Below are 17,659 nucleotides of genomic sequence, written 5' to 3'. Positions count from 1 at the left end.
TGCTGCTAATATTTCAAGTATTACTACTACTACTACTGCTGATACTACTTCTACTCCAACTTTTGCTGTTGCTACTATTACTAGTGCTATTACTGCTATCATCAATATTATTACTACCACTACTGCTATTACTACCACTACTACTATTACTTATACTACAACTGCTACTACTGCTATTCATGCTACTACCAGTACTAATACTACTACAGCTATTAGTACGACTGCTACTAGTACTACTACGACTGCTACTTCAAATACTGCCATTACTACTACTACTACTACTACTGCTGTTATATTAAATACTACGACCACTACTACAACTATTACTACTACTACTACTAATACTAGGCTACTACTTCTTCTATATACTAATACTTCTACTACTAATGATACTTTCACTACAACTACGACTTCTACTACTACTATTACAAATATCACTACTGCTACTACTACTACTACTTATTCTAATGCCACTAATACTTCTACTACTAATAATACTTCTACTTCAACTACAACTTCTACTGCTATTACTACAAATATCACTACTTCTGAAATTAGTTTAAGCTACAGAAATTGTTCAAATATCAAAATGTTCAGCTCTTTCAGGAGAGGGGTGTTTTGACTTTTCATATTTGTAATCTTTAAACTTTTTGAATTAAGCTTTTTGCAATTTTCTTTTGAATGGGATCTCTATGGAGAAAATCTTCAAATCCTGTTATACTTCAACTTTCAAAGCCTTCTTTTTCCTCCTCATACTTTCAGCTACAGATACCATAGCTGGACATTTCAACAAGAAGGTTTTTCAGCAGTGCAGTTTAAATGCTTTCGGGCTTCAACATTTTTCAGACAGAGTCTCCCATTTCTTAATTTTCAGCTATTTTTTCACAATTAATTTCAGCTTTCAGCATTCCAACGCATTTTTAGCAGGAAATGCATTTTCTAGTTCCACTATTTCTTCCGTCACCCTTTTTTTTAAACTCTTCTTCTTCTTCATTTTTTAAGCTACAGAAACCGTTCAACTATCAAAATGTTCAGCTCCTTCAGCTCATCTCTGCTATATCTCTTCATATTTCTAACCTTTAAACTTTTTGAATTATTAAGCTTTTTGCAACTTTTTTTTGAATGGGTTTCTATGGAGAAGATTTTCAAATCCTCTTAAACTTCTTCAATTTTCAAATCCTTCAACTTCCTCATACTTTCAGCTACAGACACCATTTCAACTTTCAAATGTTGCCGCGTAATTCAGCTTTCCGATATCTTTTAAACTTTTTGAACTTTTATGATTTTTCAGCCCTTTTCTGACTTTATAATGGGTGTGTATTGCACAGCTTAGAGTGCGTGATGTCACCGCTAGAGTGAAGAGCAGCTTGAGATTCTTGTGAAAAAAACATTTGTGTTTTGCCACTGTGTCCACAATCTTCACGCATAATTTCTGGATGTAAAAGTAGCTAATATTGTCCTCGTCGTAGAAAAATGATTGTGGAATCCCACAGATTTCCACATTTGACACGGAAGCCGTTAATTGAGAGGAAAACAGACTTTCTGCTCCATAGAGACCAATATTAAATTTTGCTTCAAAAACATCTTCCACAGTACACGGTACCCCATTTCTATATCTTTCCCCCCTCCTCCACCCCCCCCCCCCCCACACACACACGCCATTTTAAAATAAAAGCCCCACAGAATGAATCCTAACTGAAATGCTTGTGATGAGCCTGTCATTTAATAACCGGTTTGTGTTTATCCAACATTATGATTCTGTCTCCTCTCCCCTTCTCCCCCACACCCCATTTCAAAATAAAAGCCCCAGAGAGTGAATTCTAACTGAACTGCTTGTGATGAAGCCTGTCATTTAATAACCTCTGTTTGTGTGTGTCAAACATTATGAATGAATGAATGAATGAATGAATTTTATTTATATAGCGCTTTTCACAGACAGTACTATCACAAAGTGCTTAACAGAGCAGACATTTAAAAGCATAAAAAACACAATGTGACCCTAGGGTCAATAAATTATCTACACAGAGTGAATAAAAAATGTTAAAGAATAAAATAAAAATAAAATAAAAATAAAATAAAAATGTAAAACATATTTTAAGAGCAGGTCTAGGACATGGGTTTACTTTTACACAAACGCCAGCCTAAACAGGTGGGTTTTTAGCTGGCTTTTAAAAGTATCCACAGTATCTGCGAGGCGCAGAGTTGCAGGCAGAGCATTCCAGAGCCTCAGGGCCACTGCCTCAAAGGCTCGGTCACCACGGGTCTTAAATCGTGTGCGTGGGACTGACAGAAGACCTAGAGCATTTGACCTGAGAGTGCGGGCGGGTGAATAGGGGCGAAGTAGATCAGCTACATAAGTCGGAGCCTGACCGTGAAGTGCTCTGTAAGTGATGGTGAGAATTTTGAAGTGTATCCGAGATGCTACAGGAAGCCAGTGGAGAGATCGGAGTACGGGGGTGATGTGAGACCGTCGATTTGTCCTGGTGAGTAATCTGGCGGCAGCATTTTGGATGACCTGCAGACGGTTAAGAGCAGATGCACTGAGTGATGTGAAAAGTGAGTTGCAGTAGTCAATGCGTGAAGAGATAAATGTGTGTATGATCATTTCTAATTCAGGTGTTGATAATACAGATCTCAGTTTACTGATATTTCTTAGATGGAAGAAACATGACCTGGACAGCTGCTTAACATGAGGGTCAAACGACATGGAGCGATCAAAGAAAATCCCAAGATTGCGCAGGTTGCAATGGGAAGCAGAGGAGAGAGGACTAATAATCTGCCTGATCATGGGGACAATCTCCTCTGGAGCAATAACTAGGACCTCCGTCTTAGAGTCATTGAGTTGCAAGCAGTTTTCTGCCGTCCAGTCTCTGATGGCATTGACACAGTCCAGGAGCCGAGTTAATGTGAATGCCTCGCTGGGTTTAAATGACAGATGAAGTTGGATGTCGTCTGCATATAAGTGATAGGACACATTATAGCTTTTTATGATCGGTCCCAAAGGTAACAGATAAAGGGAAAATAACAAAGGCCCCAGAACCGAGCCCTGCGGTACACCACAAGAAAGTGGAGAGGTAACAGACACAAAATCACCCACAGAGACATTGAAACTTCTGTCACTGAGGTAAGATGTAAACCAGTCTAACGCTATGCCAGATATGCCCACCCAATCACGAAGCCTCTTAGTCAGGATGTCATGGTCTACAGTGTCAAATGCAGAACTGAGATCCAGAAGAACTAGCACAGAGCAGTCACCTGCATCAGCACACATGAGAATGCCATTTGAAACCCTCAGGAGAGCGGTTTCAGTAGAGTGTTGCTGACGAAACCAAGACTGGAACTTGTCGTACATATTGTGCCTCTCCAGTGCAGCAGTAAGTTGTTTGGCCACCACTTTCTCCAAAATTTTGGACAGGAAAGGCAGTTTTGATATGGGCCTGTAGTTCATGGGCAAAGCTGGATCTAAGTTAGGTTTCTTTAATATGGGCTGGATAGTGGCATGTTTGAAATAGGAAGGGACAATTCCTGTAGACAATGAGGAATTGACAATAGATGTTACTGCAGGGCCAATAGTTAGCAGAACGTTCTTAAATAGAGAGGATGGAATTATATCCAGAGGGCAAGTTGATGGCTTTGTTTTGGTAATTAAGTCCATCAGGTCTTGAAGGCTGATAGGCTGGAAAGAGCCCATAACAGCAGGAGATTGCGAGGAGCTACAAGTAGCCGAACAGATCCCAGGCCGAATGCCAGACCTAATACCTGTTACCTTATCATTAAAATAGATCAGGAAGTGGCGCCAGAAACATGTTGCGTGAAATTAAAAGATTCAGTAATATTGAGAAACTCAGTAGCAATACAGTCTGTGGTATCATTGACATGCAGATTAAAATCACCAACCAGAAGCACTTTGTCTAGCTTGATAATAGAGGTCAAAAAGTCTGTGAATTCTGATAAAAACTGACCTGCAGGACCTGGAGGTCGGTAAATTAAAAAACAGTAAAACGGCTTTAGCCGGCCCACTTTAGTCAGCTGTAGTTCAAAAGTAACATAGGATTCTGTGCTCCCCAAGTGGCAGGAAAACTGATTCTTCCAGACCACGGCGAGGCCTCCACCGCGGCCTGTCAGACGCGGTGTCCCAACATAAGAACAGTCCACAGGGCAGAGTTCATTGAAATGGATGCATTCCATATTCCGTTGCCAGGTCTCGGTCAGAAATAAAAGAGCCAAATTATGACTTTTGAACAAGTCATTTAAAATGTGAGCCTTGTTTGTTATAGAGCGTGCATTGATCAGACACATTTTGATGGGGGAAGACACTGTGTCGTCATCAGCACAGGAAGCTTTGGGGGTATGTGCAACATGACGGATCACTCGTGCAGCACCTCGTACCCGACCATAACTAGGGCGTGAGCGCGAGTCTGTGATTCTCACGGGAATGTTCATGGGTCGTGGAGTGGAAGTTACGTTAGAGGCTGGAAACCCTCCATGCCGCCAGGGGGAGCTGGTGTTGCTTGTAGGGGATGAATGCGGCTGATGAATGATCGTAGAGGAAGAGTGACAGCGGACAGGGGATCCAGGTGTAAACAGTCAATCATGTGAATGGGAGTGAACAGCATGCTGTAAATTAGCCACTAGCAGGCGGCTACCCAGCTTGTTAAAATGAATACCATCCTTCTTAAAAGCGGAAGAGATGATTATGTCTCCTCTCCCCCTCCCTCCCTCCCCCACCCAGTCCCACCCTTTCAAAATAAAAGCCTCATGGATTCACTGTATTTAAACGTTTAGCTCAAAATTAGGCTTTTTTGTTGAAATAATGAATGCTCTAACTAATACTGCGACAACTACTACTACTGCTGCTAATATTTCTAGTATTACTACTACTACTACTTCATCTTTTGCTGTTGCTACTATTACTACTACTGCTATTACTGCTACCATAAATATTATTACTACCACTACTGCTATTACTACCACTACTATTATGACTTATACCACAACTGCTAATACTGCTATTCCTGCTACTACCAGTACTAATACTACTACAGCTATTAGTACGACTGCTACTAGTACTACTACTACTGCTACTTCAAAAACTGACTTTACAATTACTACTACGACTTATTATACTACTACTACTGTTATATTAAATACTACGACCACTACTACAGCTATTACTACGACTACTGATACTACTACTTCTTCTAATTACTAATACTTTGACTACAACTTCTACTACTACTACAAATATCACTACTGCTACAGCTAGTACTTATTCAAATGCTACTAATACTTATACTGCTAATAATACTTCTACTACAACTTCTACAACAAATATCACTACCGCTGGAATTCTTTTAAGCTACAGAAACCGTTCGAATATCAAAATGTTCAGCTCTTTCAGGAGAGGGGTCATATGACTTCATATTTGTAATCTTTCAACTTTTTGCAATTTTTAAAAAATTGGATATCTATTTTCAGCAATGTTTTTGAGATTCATTTCAGCTTTCAGCATTCCAACGCATTTTCAGCAGGAAATGCATTTTCTAGTTCACAACACTACCCTATTTCATAAGAGTTTAGCAGAAGATATTTACAACATTTAAAACACATTGAAAAAATAAATAAGAGGATGAAAAGAAGAAATGAATAGCAAGTACCCCAGGATGCTAAACCATGCTGGAACAGTGGACCAGCCCTGTCCTCCCGTTCACTCCTCTGTCCTGTCTCACACATCACACATGCTTTCTGCTGCTGTCAGCATGTACCACGGGAGTCAGTGTCACCTCCCTGCTCCAGCCAGGCCATGGAAGACAACCATCTCCATCAGCAAACTGACCAGCTGTGTGTGTGTGTGTGTGTGTGTGTGTGTGTGTGTGTGTGTGTGTCATACTGCACTGCACCTTGACTGAGCTGTTGCTGTAAGTCTGGATCATGTTCTCAGCACCCTGTTTGACTTTGGTTTCCATGGTGAGCTGTTTCTTCAGGGTTCTGACCCGACTGGCCACTGGTGAGGCGTCCTCTTCCCACGGACACGACTCTGCTGATAGGTTGTCCTCCTCCTCCTCCAAGAAGCCTGCATCATAATAAGCATGGTGGGTCAGGCTTCAGGAGTCTGGGGAACTATCCTTTCATTTGAGAGGGTTCTAGGACTTCAGTGACTCAGAGGGCATCCATGAGTTTGCTTGACTGCATTATGTGAATGTAGCTGGGTATTTACAAAGTCCTCATATGCAAATGAGTCCAGCTGCTGATTTTCATAAAGTGCAGCTCAATAAGACCAGATGCCTGTTTTGACATGTTCCATACATCTGGAAAGCAATGGAGTGCAAAAGGAAGAGTTCCTGCTGCTGAGTTTGGACTATTGGTTCAAGTGTTCCAGAGAAAGGCTGCATATGTCCTGATGGCATCAGCTCAACGCAATTGACTTTTGAAAACTCCATGTGCAAGATTTTTTGTAAAACATTTAAATGCATAGACTTTTTTGTATTTTACAGTTTGCTGGACTGTTCCTTGCTGCTGTCACTGAAGTACTTTCATTGTCTCAACTATCAGAGCTCTGTCTCACTGTTCCTCTGCTGTGATCAGTCAATGCTGTTCAATCCAGTGCAGCATTTCCATTCCCTCCTCCTTTAACTTGTCCCTCTTAATAGCAATAAATAAAGATTTCATTTATGCCTGAAAGCCTTTGGTAAATGTCCAGCTAAAGGTCTAAAGCGTGACAATAAACATGCAGCCCAAAGTGGCTTCCCTCCGCGGCCGTCTACAGAAGAAGCTCCTGGAGTGTCCAACCCAGACAGGGTTCATCCTCTGGGGAGTTCATCCTTCAAATTTAAACATCCACCTCTCAATGAATAGAAATGTGCCCATCTGTTTTCAAAACACCACATCGGCCTACAGCAGGTGCTAGGAGCAGAGGTTTGATGCTTTAACAGTGAGTGTAGTTGAATCGTTTCTTTAGGTAACGCTTATGCAATGAAACATGTGGGGTAGATGCCTTAAAGCTCATCTAATCCATCTTAAACAAATCAACAATATCCTCATAACATCTTTCAACCTTTGTTTATTGTTCATCGTTTCATGTCATTTAAATGAGTCTTCTTATTGCTAACAATAACAAGAGCATGATTACAATTAGTGCTGTTATTTATTATTTTTCTGATTATTTCTTTGAATACTTTATTAATACAAAAACCAATAAATTGGAGAGAAACCTGGTTTATAAACAGCAGAGACCTAATAATCAAGGAATTTGTGTTAGAGGTTTTGATCTTTTGGTTGAAAGTGACTCAGATGATCTACGGTCACCTGTTTTTTCAGAGAACATCAGAGGAGTCTAGGCACAGTCACAATTGGTCAAGAGGAAATTTAGACCGGATGGCGGCACTAGTTGTCAAGTCTGGAGTTCAAAGTGTTGGACAAAAGGACCGACTGAAGGGATGAGAAGTACAAGTTGCCGTTGATCAAAATGCATTCCAGCAAATGATGTCTTTCAGTTACCTGTGGTGCAGTCCTTCTCGGTGGCCATGGACCTGGCATTAAGCTCCTGCAGGTCCCAGTGCAGCTTCTCCAGCTTGCGGCTCGAGGCTTTGAGCTGGTCCTCCACATCGGCAGCGTTCTTGCGATTGGTGACGGCCCGCCGAAGCCTCTCAGCAGCCTCCTTGATCTTCAGCTCGCGCTGGATCTCCTGCCTAAGCAGAGTACGGGCATCTTCCAAGCGCTGCTGAAACTCTGGGTCCAGAATATCCTCATCCAGACCCTGCAGGCTGCCACTCTGAAGGACACACCACAGCTGCTTCAATGTCTGATCGCTGCGCTTCATATTCACATCTCGTTATGATCACGTTTTATATTACATATCATGAAGAAATGTGGCCAGCTGTCTATATTGTTTCTAAAACACATGCTACTATCACTGATAATAGGGTCGAGCTGCCACACACGTCTCTCTGGTTGTTTTATGGAACACGCTCCTTAAACAAGATGTATGAATACATATGCATTTCAGGAGCTGAAATTAAAGTAGTTTGCAAACTGCTCCACTAAACCCATCAGCGAAACAACGCCTCCCTCTTGTGGACACACGTCTGCTTAGCGGTCTACTCCAGTGGCAGCCCAGCCAGTCAGGACATCCGGCGCTGTGTCAAGATTGGAACTGAAACTTATTCTCGTTTTCATTAACAATTACATACGTAAGTCTGTTTACATACGTAAGTCTGTTTTTCTTAAGTCATTTCGTCTTAAATGAAAAATCACAGATTAAGAGAGTCCAAAGGGACATCTTGAGTTCAGTTTTGCTAAACCAAAGGATGACATGCTGGAGCCCTGAAGCTCTGCCCCCTGCTGCACAGAGCACTGTGTGCAGTTTATTCAAAGTGTCTTCATATTGAAGGTGTTGTGTCCAAATAGCACCATATTTGACACTTTGGGTGGCCAGCAATACACCCACCAAGGGTGATCTGATGAACCGTTGTCGAGATATTCAGGGACATGGTTTTTGTATTACAAAAGTATTCAAAGAAATATCAATAAATAACAGCACTAATTGTAATCATGCTCTTGTTATTGTAAGCAATAAGAAGACTCATTTAAATGAAAAGAAACGATGAACAATCAACAAAGGTTGAAAGATGTTATGGGGATATTGTTGATTTGTTTAAGATGGATTAGATGAGTTTTAAGGCATCTACCCCACATGTTTCATTCCATAAGCGTTACCTAAAGAAACGATTCAACTACACTCACTATTAAAGCATCAAACCTCTGCTCCTAGCACCTGCTGTAGGCCGAGCAGAGCGCGGAGGTGCTGGGGCTTTCCGGTATCCTTCTAGTCCCATTGTCTCCTAAAGGACACTCCTCCTGCCAAACAGAACAAGTCCTGCACCTTCTCCTGAAGTCTGCTGCTATGCAAACACAATCAACATCATAGTGCCCAATCGATGGCACGTATACCTACGTGTATTCATATGAAATAGGCTGACCCTATGGAAATTACACTTGTTATATTTATTTGTAAAATTACAAAATGATTTCTTGTTTTCATACGATGTTGAATTATACTCAAACTCCTCAGCAGTTCATCTTCTTTTACCAAGAACAACTAATTCAGTATTCAAAGTGTAACCCAACCTTTATTGAAATAAAGCATGTTAGTCAAATCACAGCGTCACTCTGCTGACTGGAAGAAGGCTCATGTCAAGCAGACAGCTGAGCTCCTCCACCATCTTCCCTCTTCTTAATAAAGACTGTTAAACAGTGAGCTACAGTGAAACACTAGTTAGAGGTAAGCAATGTACATGATAACCACAAAGACAAGAGGAACTATGAGGAGAGGCAAACAAGACCAACAGGAAATACCAGTGCGCATGTCTGTCAGAGTAGCACCTTGAGTCAGAACTTAACTTCGGCTCGTACTAGCAGGCGTAATGTTGCCCTAATGTCTCCATGATAACGTCACTTCATTTGACAAACTACGCAAGCTGTGGCATTCATTTTACCTGAGGTGTTAAAGCTGACATGGTGGCCGTCAGCGTCCGGTTCTTTGGGCCGGAGTGAAACGGTACAATGAGCCTCGGTAACCTGCCGGTGGCTGTAGCCTTCAGCGTCTGCTACGGCTGTTCCCGGGCTCCATCGGGGCGTAGCTCCTCCTGCTCATCATGGAAACATCTCAATACAAGTTTGAATTGACTTAAACTAGGGCTCGACGCAAAGCTGACGTCAGTCGACGGCGGATGGATTGGTTGGCAGTCGATATGACAGAAACGCTGCAAGAACCAATCACATGCGAGTATTCAATGCACCTGCAGAGGTAAACACATGATGCGTTCACGTAGCCTGTGGTCTCCTCTCATGCTGGGCTTACTCAACTGATAGTTCTTCAATCATTAATGAAACCAAACACAATCTCCTCTTTCGAGAAAAGGAAAGCCCATTCAATGATTTCAATATGCTGCGTGTTGTTGATGACTTGATATAAGGTAGTTAATAAGTGGCAATCTGAGAACCATTAAATCCATATTTAACATGTGTGTGCTCACAAAGGTTTATTTTCGATGTGATATGCTTTTATGGAAACTGCAATGGATCATATGTCACGTTAGATCGTATCACGGAGTGTATTATGTTCCCTTTTGTTGCAAAACCAGCAAAATGATCCTTCAATAAAATGAATGGGAAACAAAAAAGTACAACGTGGTTACTGTAAGGATGCATACAGAGAACGGGGGCTCCAGTGACTCAACTAAAATCATAAAACTAATTTACGGAAGCTGACCTGTGGGGTGTTCTCAGGAAATGTGGCTCCGCCGCTCAGCTCGGATGCTTCTTCGCGGGTCCCGAACTAGTACCGCTCGCCTGCCACAGTTGTGGCACCTGACTGATGCTTGCCGCTGAGTGCCACAGAGGTGCCAGCGCCACAAGAAGGATCTCGCTGTCTCTAAAATGCATTAAAAGACTGTTGACCCGCCTGAAGGACATCACAGGACTCCCGCTGGACCCCCTGTAGTATGTCTACTGGTCAAACAGGTCAGTGTTGAGGCAGTCATTATGGGATTGCACTATATCCTGCAACACCTGGAATCTGCATGGACATTAGCAAGAATCCTGTTTGTGGACTTCAGCTCGGCGTTTAACACCCATACATCCTGTACATCATCCCAGACATCCTGCGCACCAAACTCACCCAGCTGCCTGTCCCAGCCCCACCTGTCAGGATCTCAAACTACCGCATAGAAATCACATCCATCCTGGTGGTCAGAACAACCTGGAGCTGAACATTCTTAAAACTGTTGAATGACAGTGTACCACCACCACCCTGAACAACACAGTGCTGTGAAAGCCTTCAGGTTCATGGGATCCACCATACCGGGACCTCAAGTGGACTTCCAACAGACAACATCCAGCAGAGGAACTTCAACCTACCTCAGAAGCTGCTGGTGCTTGGTGCCAACCTACCCTCCACCCTGGACTCTTTCACCTAAACTAGGGCGCTTCATCATTGCGTCACGAGCTTTATCATTGCCCAAAAAGCATTGTCATAAAGCATTAACCATTTAGATGTCTAATATATGATTAGTTTATCCAAACAATGCCTATTTGAAAAAGTACGCAGATGTGTTTGGAGCTGTGAGGAGCTGCTGGCTGTGTTAACGTTTACCTTTGTTCAGCTTTGTTGTCCCTGTTTTCAGCCATGCATGTAACTACATGAAGGAAATATTGAGGGCAACTAAATACCAAAGTCAAATTCCTTGTATGTGCTCACACTTACATTAAAACTGATTTTGATTCTGAAAAGTAGTTGAATAGCTCCTGCACCGAAAATGCAATACTAGAAAATGGAAGAATTGATGAAAGTTGTTTTTAAAAAATAGCACATTGACAGAGAGCTTTCAAATTGTTATCCAGAGTAAGTTTAGCTGGCTGAACATGTAGTTCACGTGGATGGACGGACAAAGTGAACTAACGCGTCCATTGGACACCAACAGATTTGAATTGAATGCACTGCCTGTTGCTTTAAGATGTCGTGTCGCACTCCAGCCAGCAGGAGGCAGTAGAGCGCTATTCACGCGTTCACCGACCGAGCGCCACAGAGAGAAACAAGCGTGCGAAGCTGCGCTCATCCCTCCCTATCGTGGGCTCCAATACGCGCACTCTATGTAAGGTGGAAGTAACTTTTATCCTCCAGAGAAGAGTTATAAACCACTTGGAATATACATCTGGTCAAAGGTGTCACGACAAACGATAACCATGTCGGCGAAAGTCAACAGAAAGGAGAATTCCAATCACGATGGAGCGGACGAGACCTCTGGTAACGTGAAGGAATGGCGGTTATCCTGTACAACGCCATTTTCATTTGTTTTTCGTAATTTTGTTATTTTTAGTGTAGTTTTGTTTTGTTGAGTTGAATGCATACATTTATGGACGAACGGCTTAATTTAGCTTTCCGACACATAACGTTACACAGGCGGAATGTTGCGCAGGACTGTAATGTAAGGTAGCATGCTATCATAGGCTAACTATTTAGCCAGCGTGAGAGGTTAGCTAGGCATTAGCAACTAACGTTAGTTCCCATGAAGAAGGCCGGTACTTGCATTGCATAAGCTGCATTTAGCGCGATGTGCGTTTATTGTGCATGCACATACTGTTCGGGGGTTTGTTGTCGGGAGGTGTTGCTGGAACCGTGTGCAGCTATGCGCCTCCTCGTACTGGTTTGCATCTTGAACTTCTATAGCGATTGTTTGCCAACATTATTAGCGAGTGCAACATTCACATGACGTTAACGTTATGCCGTTTTCAATCGGCCAAGATGAGCCGAACACCGATGGCGTTAACGTGAGCGGTTCAGTTGACCGGACCATGCTTCCGAGCTCGGCCGCGGAGCAAAACGTCAACAAGCGCTTCTTCTTCTGTGCGGCGGCTGGCAGGTCGCTGTTAGGTGCTGTGCGGAATGTTGTTATTCCTCCCGCATGCTCAGGGAGTCTTTGGTGGAGCTCGCAGCGTGATAACAGCAATGCGAAGCAGACAGCGTTTAGTAGCGAGACGCCGCTTAGCCTCGCATTAAACCAGGCTGCCTTTAGCAGCAACAGGAAGCTCTGGAGGCAAGGGTCTCTCGCTCTCTCTCACACACACACTCACACGCTCCACAGCTGGAGTCCCGCGTTATTTACACACTCTGCATGCAATGGAGTACTGATCGAGAATCTTTCTGCTGAAATCAACAACATCCTTTTTTAAATCTGCAGTAGGTTCACATCGAGAATATCAATCATTTATTAATCACCTTCAACTTTTTTCTGTTTTATTATTTTATTGTCCTTTTTTCAATGTTCTATTTACGACTTGTTTAAGCAAAGAAAGGCGTTTTTTCACAAAGTAAAGTTGAGGTCTGGCTGCTGTGACAGTGAAGTTGTGACTAAATGAAACTGATCAGATGCAGATCTGATGATCGTGTACATGCACAGTGAGTGAAGTGTCTCATCGCTTATTATTGAACCAAGTAGCTTTAGGTCCTCTCACATAGTGACGTTTGTGTATTTCATCTCATGGAGTTTTGTTTGCCAGAGGAAGGTTTAACTTACTGCGCCTACTGATGTAATAACCCTACTGATACCTGATGTTTCAGGCTGAACAGATCCAATGTAGCTGCGCTGATTTGACATGTTGTAACATGTCATGGGAATGTTCAATGACTTTGCATGACATGTACCTTTTTTTTAGTCCAAAGCCTGAAGTTAAAAGTGTTCTTTTTACTTTCAGAAAAAGAGCAACAGGAAGCAATTGAACACATCGACGAAGTACAGAATGAAATTGATAGGTGAGTGTGACTCTTGCTTATATGTAGTGAAAGATGGACGCCCGGAGAAAGTTCTCTTATTAACATGAGTTATTTTTCTCTACAGACTGAATGAACAGGCCAGTGAAGAAATTTTAAAAGTAGAGCAGAAGTACAACAAATTACGCCAGCCCTTCTTCCAGAAACGATCAGAACTCATAGCCAAAATCCCCAACTTCTGGGTCACAACATTTGTCAACCATCCACAAGGTAAACTCTATTCTGTTATCATTTCATCTGTTTGTACACATGGTGACTCGACGATGATCATCGCTGGCGTACGTGACCATTGTGCAATGTGTTCCACGATGCTTTGATGTGTCTGTGCCTCTAGTTTCAGCTCTCCTGGGCGAGGATGACGAGGAAGCACTTCACTACTTGTCGCGGGTGGAGGTCACGGAGTTTGAGGACATCAAGTCTGGATATAGAATAGATTTTGTGAGTTGTCAGCTTCACTTTGTAGTTGTCGTTCTAAATGGCATACACTGATACAGATGTGTTTTCTTTCCTGTAGTACTTTGACGAGAACCCGTACTTTGAGAACAAAGCCCTCTCCAAAGAGTTTAATGTGAACGAGAGCGGAGATCCAGTGTCCAAATCAACTGAAATCAAATGGAAGGCTGGAAAGGTTTGTTTGCATTTGTCTTTGACCTGATTGTGATCTTATTTCTTTATTTATCACTACAACAAATGTAATTAATAATTATTTCACCTCAGTGGCAGACTTGACAATGGTTAAATTATTATTCTCTCTTCAATATTATAACATTGAATCCTGATCCGCCCCCCAGGACCTGACGAAGCGTACGGGCCAGACACCAAACAAAGCGGGGAAGAAGAGGCAGCACGAGGAGCCAGAGAGCTTCTTCACCTGGTTCACCGATCACTCCGACGCAGGAGCCGACGAGCTGGGAGAAGTGATCAAGGACGACATCTGGCCTAATCCGCTGCAGTATTACTTGGTAGGCTTCGGCCCGTCACCGTGCTCTCCTCTAGTCTACGGAGCCTTCAGACACAGGGCGGGGCGCGGTGCTTGAGGTACCGGTGACATGGTGACGGGATGAAGTCCAGATCCATACGTTTGAAGGCCCATCAGACATCAAACAGCTGGGTTTACAGCTCTGGGGCGTTATCACAGTGACACGTAGTTTATTCTTTTGTTGGCATGATTGTGAGTAAACACTTGAAATTGTAAGTATTCCGCTATGAGTTCAGGGTCAGGGGAGCGCCACACTGGGCTGATGCTGCCCCTCCAGGTGGGCGGGACACCGTGGGGTCATGTGACATAAATAATACATATTTGGTTTGTTGTTTTTACATGAAACTTCAAATGAACCTTTCAAAGATCAGAACTCTTACCGTAAGTCACGGTTGACGTAACAGCTCTCTGGAGCTTTTCACATTTCTAGTCGTCATGTTGTGTCTACAGGACATCAGAGTATCTGATATCATCTGAACCCCGTTCCACACCATGAGGAGCCTGGCTGGTCACAGAAGGATGCATTCATACACTTCATTACGCTCTACATATGACAGAGCCACATCTAAAGAACCGTCATCACATGTTTGGTAGCTGAGGCTAATACTGCACAGCTTCTAAGCCAGGACCAAGTGTTAATGTCTGCATCATCCCAAGGTCCCTGACATGGAGGACGAGGAAGGTGATGACGATGACGACGATGAAGAGGAGGGTCTGGAAGATATTGACGAGGGGGAGGAAGAGGAAGGTGAAGACGACGATGAGGAGGATGGTGATGGAGAAGATGGAGAGGTACGGATACTGTAGACATGTTTAACAGCTGACTGCAGTGATGGAGGAGGAACCAGTGTAACACCGCTTCCTTCTTTCAGGAGGATGCTGAGGATGACTAAAGCCTTCAGCCAACACCTCCCAGTCCTGTGGTGCGATCATCCTGCATCCCACAGGAGCAAAATGTTTTGTTTGTTTTGTTGTGTGTGTGTGGGGGGGGGGGGGTGTTGTGAAAAACAAAACAAAAACATATTTTTCCCTGTGTGTTGTCAGCCCGTCCGTCCTCTTCCTCTGCAGGCACCCGTCCATAGCGCCATGTCTACAGACTAGCTCCACACACAGCAGGTCTACATTGGGTGTAGGGGGGGGGGGGCTCCGAAGTCTCACCCATCATTGTTGGTCTTCATCTCCCAAAGACATAAACAACTGTAGCATTCTGCACGTCGTCCTACGTACATTTGAAATACGTACCATAGCAAGTTCTGTGTAAAATAGAGCGTTTGTGTTGTGAGTTGGTAAAGATGAAGCCATGTGCAGTGATAGTCAGAGCATCCTGAGCCACCACATCTACGGACAGATGTGTGCACAGCTCTAGTATGGTGGGGATGCTGTGGCTGATCACAAGTTGCATTTCCCTTTGTGACTTGAACTGATTGAAAGCACCAGCTTGTTCCTTCAACTGTTGTGAATGTTTTGGGTTCTACGTGTGTCTCGGTAAGACAGTTGCTCATTGTACACACTTTAATGGGGGGTGGGGGGGGCTTTCACACTGAATTTGGACTTCTGTTAAATTAATTCTTCTGACATTGTTTTTTCCACACACACAAGGTTTGAAATGTAAATTTAAAAAAAAAAAGAAACATTTGTTTTTATAGAAACAACCTAAAATATCTAATTTTGAGCTTGAGCTGACGTTTAGAGATGGGAGAGAAAAGGTTTGTGTGGAGTCTGCAGTGGTTCTCCTGTTCACATTAAATCTAGTGTACCAGTTGCTTTGTTACAATAAATAAATGTGTACATGATGTTTGGAGTAGTTTGATTATTACATTAGGCCCAGAAGTTACACCGCAGATTACACTTTCTACAAGAATGTATTTAGAGACCAATGATGGAACAGACATGCATTGTGGATATGTGGAGTTAGAATATGGTGGGTTTAAAAATGATCGGTTTGTGCTGACTCGGCTTTCAAAAGAATATTGCTCTCCTTTTAAAATATAGGAGCGATGTATTTAAACACATGACACAGCTTTAACCTTTTTACTAAAGCCCCAAATGAACTGGTGGTGTTCCGTCTTTGGGCTTAATGTTCATCATATTGTCAGGGTACGTTGTTGGTATTCATACTTTGAGTTACCGCCTACCTTCTCTTCAGGGTCTACTCAAAACAGACCAGACGGGATGACCACACCAATAACTGAACACCATGAGAGCAATAAAATAAAGCAGACTGATGAACAGGATGTTGTAATTCTGCTTTGAGGTCCTCGTGTTAAGAACGGGAAACTAATTGCTGGACCGGCAGGTTTATGGATTCAAAGGTTGATTGGGCTGAAGAACAATAAGTGATACTACTGTATGTCATTATGTAAGTAGATGCTACCGGTCCGCAAAACAGGAACACTGACACACATAAGGGGGTGTTAGAGGAAACTACCTACACGGTCTGACTTACCAACATCTCATGTTCTCTTCATGGTCGATCACATAATTCCCCATAACAGCATGTATTTAAACGAGTAGCTACACTTGATTTTGCAGTAGCGTGCTTGCTGGTAGTTCATTTGTTTATATTTGCATCGTGATTCAATAAATTAACTTGTTTTATTGTTTGTGTAAACTACTACAAACAATTTGAGGCCCTAAAAGGTAAGTATTTAAACCTCCTTTGACCAGCCCCGCCCCCCTTTCTTTCAATGCATTTGTCAGTCAGCCACCACCACACACTCGACCTTTCACCTTTGTGTAGCGCCTTCATGTGCAGAAGGGCCTGCGAGCTCCACCGTCAAAACCTAGAGTTCTACACGGGAGTAAATGTTATTGGTATCATATTTTGTTATAATTCCGTATCACATGTAAAAAGTGAACAATGAAACTGCTTTTCTCAGTGGCTTTATAAACCAGTGGATTTGTCAGAGGGCTTTACTGCAGTGTGCAGTGAGTTGGAGGTGCAGCCTCAAGCTCTGACACTTTGTAGTGGTGCTCTCAGAACGTCCCCTGTGTCTGCTCTTCAGGTTGAGGTGGGTGAAATGCTTCTACAGTTAATGATGAACTACTGGGAAAAGTCTTCAAGATCATTCTGAAGATCTTGATCAGCTACTTCTCCCATGTTGTGAGAGAAGATACAAACAGTACCGTTACCAGTTACACCACCCTGGCTGTTTCCATATGCGTCAATCCATTTTTATATTCTGGAACAAATGCAGATTCATAAGATTTTACCCGAAGGAGGACATCCCAACTATCCGAGAGGAGGACATCCCAACTATCCGAGAGGAGGACATCCCAACTATCCGAGAGGAGGACATCCCAACTATCCGAGAGGAGGACATCCCAACTATCCGAGAGGAGGACATCCCAAC

At 42.9% G+C, this 17,659-nt stretch overlaps 2 protein-coding genes across 3 annotated transcripts in view; one reads left to right on the top strand and one right to left on the bottom strand.

Moving 5' to 3' along the window:
• pkn3 (protein kinase N3) overlaps positions 1-7,755 on the bottom strand; it is a 39,538-nt gene extending 31,783 nt beyond the window's left edge. Inside the window, exons 1-2 of the mRNA XM_079289464.1 lie at positions 7,498-7,755; positions 5,901-6,073 (exon numbers count right to left, since the gene is read on the bottom strand). Coding sequence (XP_079145590.1) covers positions 5,901-6,073; positions 7,498-7,525 — 201 coding nt within the window. The 5' untranslated portion in view covers positions 7,526-7,755. The remainder of the gene's footprint in view (positions 1-5,900; positions 6,074-7,497) is intronic.
• A 3,839-nt stretch (positions 7,756-11,594) lies between these two features.
• Positions 11,595-16,092, top strand: setb (SET nuclear proto-oncogene b). 2 transcript variants are annotated; one of them, XM_079289187.1, is made up of 8 exons: positions 11,595-11,803; positions 13,252-13,309; positions 13,395-13,537; positions 13,668-13,765; positions 13,842-13,955; positions 14,119-14,289; positions 14,964-15,098; positions 15,179-16,092. In XM_079289187.1, the coding sequence occupies exons 1-8, from the start codon at positions 11,743-11,745 to the stop codon at positions 15,197-15,199; spliced, it is 801 nt and encodes a 266-aa protein (XP_079145313.1). In that variant the 5' UTR covers positions 11,595-11,742; the 3' UTR covers positions 15,200-16,092. The 2 variants fall into 2 exon arrangements, with proteins under 2 accessions (XP_079145313.1, XP_079145312.1); XM_079289186.1 differs by having other exon boundaries at positions 13,662-13,765.
• Positions 16,093-17,659: the final 1,567 nt, after the last annotated feature.

This window comes from Melanostigma gelatinosum (assembly GCF_949748355.1).
Source record: "Melanostigma gelatinosum genome assembly, chromosome: 18".
NCBI classification, from domain to species: Eukaryota; Metazoa; Chordata; class Actinopteri; order Perciformes; family Zoarcidae; genus Melanostigma; species Melanostigma gelatinosum.
The sequence above is the reverse complement of the archived record's forward strand: the minus strand, read 5'-3'. Positions and strand labels throughout refer to the sequence as shown.